The sequence below is a fragment of the Lutra lutra genome, chromosome 15 (genome assembly GCF_902655055.1).
Source record: "Lutra lutra chromosome 15, mLutLut1.2, whole genome shotgun sequence".
In the NCBI taxonomy this organism is placed as follows: Eukaryota; Metazoa; Chordata; class Mammalia; order Carnivora; family Mustelidae; genus Lutra; species Lutra lutra.
The window spans coordinates 13,871,415-13,878,457 of record NC_062292.1 but is presented as its reverse complement, the minus strand read 5'-3'; the positions used below and the strand labels follow the sequence as shown (position 1 = coordinate 13,878,457).

At 36.4% G+C, this 7,043-nt stretch overlaps 1 protein-coding gene across 1 annotated transcript in view; it reads right to left on the bottom strand.

The window, feature by feature from the left end:
- Nucleotides 1-369: 369 nt before the first annotated feature.
- Nucleotides 370-7,043, bottom strand: part of RPS6KC1 (ribosomal protein S6 kinase C1) — a 181,254-nt gene continuing 174,580 nt past the window's right edge. The window contains 1 exon segment of the mRNA XM_047704503.1: nucleotides 370-1,337. Within this exon segment, the coding sequence (XP_047560459.1) occupies nucleotides 1,227-1,337 (111 nt within the window). The 3' untranslated portion in view covers nucleotides 370-1,226.

The window sequence follows — 7,043 nt, the reverse complement described above, 5'->3', positions numbered from 1 at the left end:
AGACAATAATGCTTTAAAAACATTTTTAAGCTGTTATAAGCAAGGCACAAATGCAGGAGCTATCGTAGCAACATACAGAAATAACAAATACAAATGTTTGGAGAGGCGTAAAACTTGTATTCTTTCTACATCATGTCACGTAGATTAGGAGGTCAGACCTGGAAATCCCACCACTAAGTAATAAAACAGGATTGCCATTCACTTCTATTTAGATGAGATCCTTTGGTCCTTATTATACCAAATCAAAAACCTAAAATGAAGTTAAGCATAAGAAGCAGCAGAAATTGCTAAAAGTCCAAGAGGAAAGAAGGAGAGGCCTTTCTAAAACAAAACAAAACAAAAAACTTAAGCCATTAAATGAAAGAGAGATTTCAATTTTTATCACATTTATTTTATAATCATGATTTCTTAGTCCTTATTAAGTTGATACAATTTGGGGAAATAAATACTCTCTTCCCTTTTTGTTGCAAATGTACTAGCAGAGGAAGGGGCAACAGATATGAGAGAAAAGGCAACAGGTGTAGGGAGCAGAAAGATGAAGCTGAAGAGAGACAGTGAGTGTTTATATGAACCCTTCCATAGTATTAACCAACAAAGCATATGAAGTTGGCAACGTGAGTGTTTTCTTCTCGGTGGGCTTCTGAAAGGATGAAACAATATGGAACCACATTCAGCATACCCTAATTATAAAGTATCATGGTACATGTTTTCTATCAGGCATGATGTATATATTCTTTTTTTCTCACTTTTTAAGCTCCACAGATGACACTATTCATGAAGCACTTTTAGTGTATTATTCAGCAAATATTAATTATGATCGTATAAGCCAATCTTGCTTAGCAGAAAGCTACTATTAGCTGCCACATAAAGGTCCTCCTTTCAAGTAACACCTACATGTACACTTGGAGCTTTTGGAGGAAGTTCTTGAAGGGCATTCCTTCTTCCGTTGGGTTTACAACTCATCTGCAACACTAAATGCAGATAAGGATCACACCTTGTTTAAAGGCTTGTATGTAAATGCCCCTTGCAAGTGTAGCCAATATCCTGTCCCGAAAATAACGGTAAAGAAAGTGTTCTCTTTCAGCCTTTTTTCTTCCATTTCCTCTAAAGGTCTTTATCCCAAGGTCTCGGTGCTCCATCGGCGAGTGCGAGGCAGGGCTGCCTCTGTGCTGGGGACGCCTGTCACAGAGAAGGTCGGAATGTGTGCAGAGAACCCTGTCTTATGCTCATCTCATCAGTTCTGCCCAATCCACAGGGGTAAAAAATGGATGAGATTTGATATCTTCGACACCAGCAACTCCAGCACCAAGACGCTCCACAGGGTTGAACTGCAAGAGCTACGAAGGAAGGATGTAGTGAGTGATAGGAATCCAAGTGGTGAAGCAAAGGAAAACAAAAGTACATGAAAGAAAAGAACTGCGCGATTCACCCTAGTGACAACGGACTTGACGAACAGCCGACTCATGAGACCGCCGTGAAGGGAGCTAAGCCTAACACCACTGTAGCTGTGGGATGGTGGGGGATATCTGAGATGGCTTTTCAACTGATTTGAAACACCACCTCAAGTAACTCACTTCGGTTCTCTCCAACTCATAGTCTAACAGGACAGTTACACCTATCAATGTCCTATTCCAAAGCACATCGTGACATTAATTAGATACTGCGCCCAAATCTGAGACATCCAGTTACTCCTTTCACGGGCATGCTGAAATAATGTGTCTTGAGATGTTCATGCATCCTCAAATTTTGTTTTAACAGCTTTACTGAGGGATAATTTCTACAGCATAAAATTCATCTGCTGTAAGTATACGATTCAGTGATTCTTAGTAAGTGTAAAAAGTTGTGGAACCATCACACAATCCAGTTTCAGAATACTTTAATCACCCAAAAGTCTCCTCATGCTCTCTGCGTTAATTCTGACTTCCATCGCCAGCCCTAGGCAAACAATGATCTGCTTTTAGTCTCTATAAATGTGACCTTCCTGGGTATTTCATGTAAATGGACTCATAAAAGATGTTTGCCTTTTGTAGTTGCCTTCTTTCACTTAGCATAATGTTTTTCAGATTCACCCATGTTGTAGCAGGTACCAACAGCTTGTTACCTTTTACTTCTGAATAGTATTCCATTTTTCGGAGAGAACATATTTTGTTAATCTGCACCAGTCAACAGGCATGTAGTCTTTCCAGACTGAGGCCATAATGAGCAATACTATTAACATTCACATTTATGTCTTGGTGTAAACATATGTCTTCATTTCTCTCAAGGATATTCCTAGGAGCAAACTGCTGGGTCATGTGGAAAATTAATTTTAGCTTTTTAAGAAACTGCCAAACCTTTCTAAAGCAGCTGCACCATTTTACATTCCCACCAGCAATGTATGCGAGTCCCAGTTTAGAAAAACTCACAAATACCTGATACTGTCTATCTTGATTAAAGCCCTTTTGGTGGGTATTACTGGCATCTTATTATGATTTGAATTTGTATTCCCTAGTGAGTAATGATGGTGAGCATCCTTCCATGGCCAAGCCATTCATAGGGCTTCCTTGGTGGATCTTGGCCCCCCCCCCCTTTTTAATATTTTATTTATTTATTTGACAGAGAGAGATCACAAATAGGCAGAGAGGGGGAGGCTCCCTGATGAGCAGAGAGCCCCATGCGGGATTCTATCCCAGGACCCTGAGATCATGACCTGAGCCGAAGGCAGAAGCTTAACCCACTGAGCCACCCAGGCACCCTCTTTGCCCATTTTATACTGAATTGTCTACTTATTGAGTTATACAAGTTTTTTTTTTTTTTTTGTAAAGTCTTGATTTTAGGTAATCCCTACACCCAATGTGGGGCTCAAAATTACAACCCCAAGATCAATAATCGTACACTCTACCAACCTAGCTCTATAACAGTTCTCTACACATTCTGAAATCAAGTCCCTATTAGTTACATGATTTGAAATATTTTCTCCCACTCTGTGGCTTGTCTTTTCATTTTCTGATATCTTTTGAAGTATAAAAGTTTTTAATCTTAATGAAGGCCACATTATCAATTGTTTTCTTTTATGGATATTTTTGGTGTCATATCTAATAACTCTTTGCCTAACCCCTCAAGATTTTCTCCTATGGTTTCTTCTACAATTTTTAGTTTTAGCTCCCATCTAAATAAGCCTAAGAGCTATTTTGAGTTAACTCTTGGATATGGTATGAAGTAAGGGTCTTAGTTCATTTTGGTTTTAGCATTTATTTGATTTTCCCAGCACCATTTGTTGAAAAGACTATTTTTTCACCATCAAATTCTCTCAGCACCTTTACTGAAAATCAACTGACCATAAATATAAGGGTTTATTTCTGGATACGCAATTCCGTCCCATTGATCTATATGCCTACCTTCGCTCTAATAACACAAGAATTTTCTAGTTTCCTAAGGTGTGGTAAGACTTTCATTTGAGACCTTCCTTCTTTTCTGATATAGTATAGGTGTTTATAAGCCATAAATTTTCCTCAATAACTGACAGCTGCATCTGATAAATTTTTATATATTCTGTGTTTTCATTCCACTAAAAATACTTTCTAGCTTCTCCTGACACTACTTCTTTGACTCATAGGTTACGTAGAAATGTGTTGTTTAATTTCCAAGTATTTGTGGACTTACCAGATCTCTTTCTGATTTCTAATTCAACTGTTACGATCAGAGTATATTGTATGATTTTAATCCACCTTTAATACTGAAGCTTGTTGTGTGGTGATCTATCTTGGAGAATGTTCTACATACATGTGATGAGAATTTATTCTGCTATCATTGTTCCATATATGCCAGAGATGTTAGATAATGTTGTTGAAGTCTTCTCAGTATCCTTGCTGATTTTCTATCATTTATCGGGAACAGGGTATTGAAGCTTCCATTTATTATTATCGGATTGCCTATTTTCCCTTCAATTCAGTCATATTTTGCTTCATATGTATAGAGGCTGTTATTAGAGCATACACATTAATTGTTCTATCTTTCTATGTACTGATCATTTGTCACAATGAAGTATTTTAGTTTCTAGTAAGTCTTTTGTCTTCACATCTGTTTTGTCAGGAATTTAATGCAGCCACTTCAGCTCTCTTAGGGTTACTGTCTGCATGATTTACCTCTTCTCATTTTTTCCTTTCAACCTATTTGTATCTTTGAATTTAAGGTGTATCTCTTGTATACAAGATAACTGAACCTTACTTTTTATACAGTTTAATAATAATACTTAATAAAATTCCTTTTGTTTTTGCATATTCAGACATCCATATTGAATTGTAATTATTGATGTGGTGAGTTTAAATTTGCCATTTTGGTATTTGTTTTCTACATCTACTGTCTTTTTTGTTCCTCTTTTATGGCTTTCTTTAGTATCAATACTTTTTACTGTCCTATTTCAGTTCCTCTATTAATTTTCATTTACTATTTTTTTTTTAAGTGGTTGCTGTAAGGATTACAATATGCATCTTACTTTATCATAATCTACGGGGCACCTGGGTAGCTCAGTCAGTTGAGCATCTGACTCTTGATTTCGACTCAGGTCATGATCTCGGGGTTATAGGATCAAGCCCCACGTTGGGCTCTGCACTGGGCATGAAGCCAATTTGGGATTCTTTCTCTCCCACTCTTCTTTTGCCCCTCCCCCCCTTTCTCTAAAAAAAATTAAAATTTATCACAATCTACTTCAGATTAACTTATTTAATTCCAGTGAAATGCAGAAATTCTGCTCTACTATAGCTCCATTCCTTCTGCCTTTTGTCTGTTATTGTCATATATGTAATATATTACATTTGTCTATTATAAACTCAACAGCATGTTATAATTAGTTTCATATAATCTTAAGTCTTTTAGAAGAAGTTGAGAAGAAAAATGAGAAAAAGTAGTCATTTTCATTGTCTTTCTCACCGACTCATATTTTACCGTTACAGTCTTCTTCACTTCCTCCTACAGATTCAATTTACTATGTGGTGTCATTACTTCCTTTCAGCCTGAAGGACTTCCTGCATTGTTTCTTGCAAGGCAAGTCTAGCAAAGAATTCTGTCTTTATTCAGGTATTTCTTTATTTTGTCTTCATTTTTGAAGGATGATTTTGCTGGATATAGAATTCTTAGTTGATTAACTTCCTTTTGGCACTCTGAATATGGTCATTTCACTGTCTTCTGTCTTCCACTGGTATTATTATTATCATTTATCATTATTATTGAAGTATATAATTGACATACAATGTTATATTAGTTTCAGGTGTACAACATATTGATGCAACAATCTGTACTTCACTCAGTGCTTACCACAGTAGGTATAATCACCGTTTGTCACCATACAGTGTTATTATAATATTATTGACTACACTCCCTACCTAGTACTTTTAATCTCCATGACGTACTTATTTTATAGCTGGAAGTGTACACTGTCTTCCATCGTTTTTGATGAGAAGTCAGACTAAGGTTTCCTTGTATAAAGTGAGTGGTTTTTCTTTTGCTGCTTTCAAGATTTTCCTCTTTGTTTTTGTCTTGCAACAATATAACTAGGTGTATTTTCCTAATTAAAGTCCATTGAGCATCTTGGATGCCTATCAACATTTTTCATCACATTTAGGGTGTTTTCAGCCATTATTTTTTCAAATACTTTTGCTCCCCCTTCCTCTCTTTCCTTTCCTTCTGGGACTCCCTGGTACATCTGATATTATTATACAGGTTTCTGTAGCCCTGTTCACTTTTCTTTTTTCTGGTCTTTTCTTTCCCTCAGATTTGATCATTTCTATCATTCTATCTTCAAGTTCATTGATTCTTCCCTAATTTATCTCAAATTTGCTATTGAGATGCTCTAATGAATTCTTCCCCCTACTGAATTTCAATTATTAAAACAATAATTATTGTTATTATTGTATTTTTCAACTTGAGAATTCTATTTGGTTCTTTTTAAAAAATATAATTTGTATCTCCTTATTGAGAATTTCTATTTGCTGATTCATTGTTGTACTTTCCTTTAATTCTTTAAACATGGTTTCCTTTAGCTCTTTGAACATATTTACAATAACCACTTTGAAGTCTATTTCATTCAACCTGGGGACATTCAGAGTCAGTTTCTACTGACTGCTTTTTTTCCCTGCATATGAGTCACATTTTTTTGTTTCTGTGTATATCATATATTTGCTGAAGATGGGACATTTTGGATGACATATTCTAGCAACTCTAGAGCCCAACTTTGTTTCCCAAGAAGACCACTATCATTGCTGTTGGTTGGTTTGTTGTTTGGTAACTTATTTCAGCTAGATCTGTGTATCTACTCCTCCCATCTCTTTGTAACAAGCAACTGTTGCTATCTCTGTTCATCCTAGTTTCCTTGGGTTTTTTTTTTGTTGTTTTTTTGGTTTTTTTGGGTTTTTTTTTGAGCTTCACTTCCTAGGATCACCCTGAGTGTGCATAGCTTAGTGGCCAATCTGTGACTGAAAGGAGGGTACTTAAACCTCAGCCCCTAAAGCTTCTGTCCTCTATCCATGCGTAGGAGAACACATTAAAATTTTAGGCCACTTACAAATCTCCCCTGGTTTTTTGCTTTCAGCTGAGATCCTTCCCTGCTCCTATACACAGGCATGCAACCTCAGGGTTGGTCCTCATGGCCTGCTTCAATCTGGAAGGAACTTCACACCTGACCAAGCAGAGAAAGGAGAATGGAAGCAGCCCAGGCAAAACTGCCAGAGTCCCACTCTTCTTTCCTAGGTTTGGCTGTTTTTCAAGTATAAACACTTTTTCAGGTTGTTGTATCCCTCCGATCAATTTCCAGAGCACTGAGATAGTTGTTTTCGCCAATTCTGTCCAATGTTATAACTTCCTTTCTCAAGAGAGAATGTGCCAACTTCCTCATATGGCTATAGCCATTCAAATTTGAGAATATTCCTATAGTAAACTGAAATATTTAAATGATTTCTTTATATTAATGTTTCTATGTATTCAACCAAAACTTCTGTTTCTTCTCTTTTTACCTTTATTTCTATTTTTTGTTCATTTATAATTCATTAATTCATTTGTATGAAAAATAT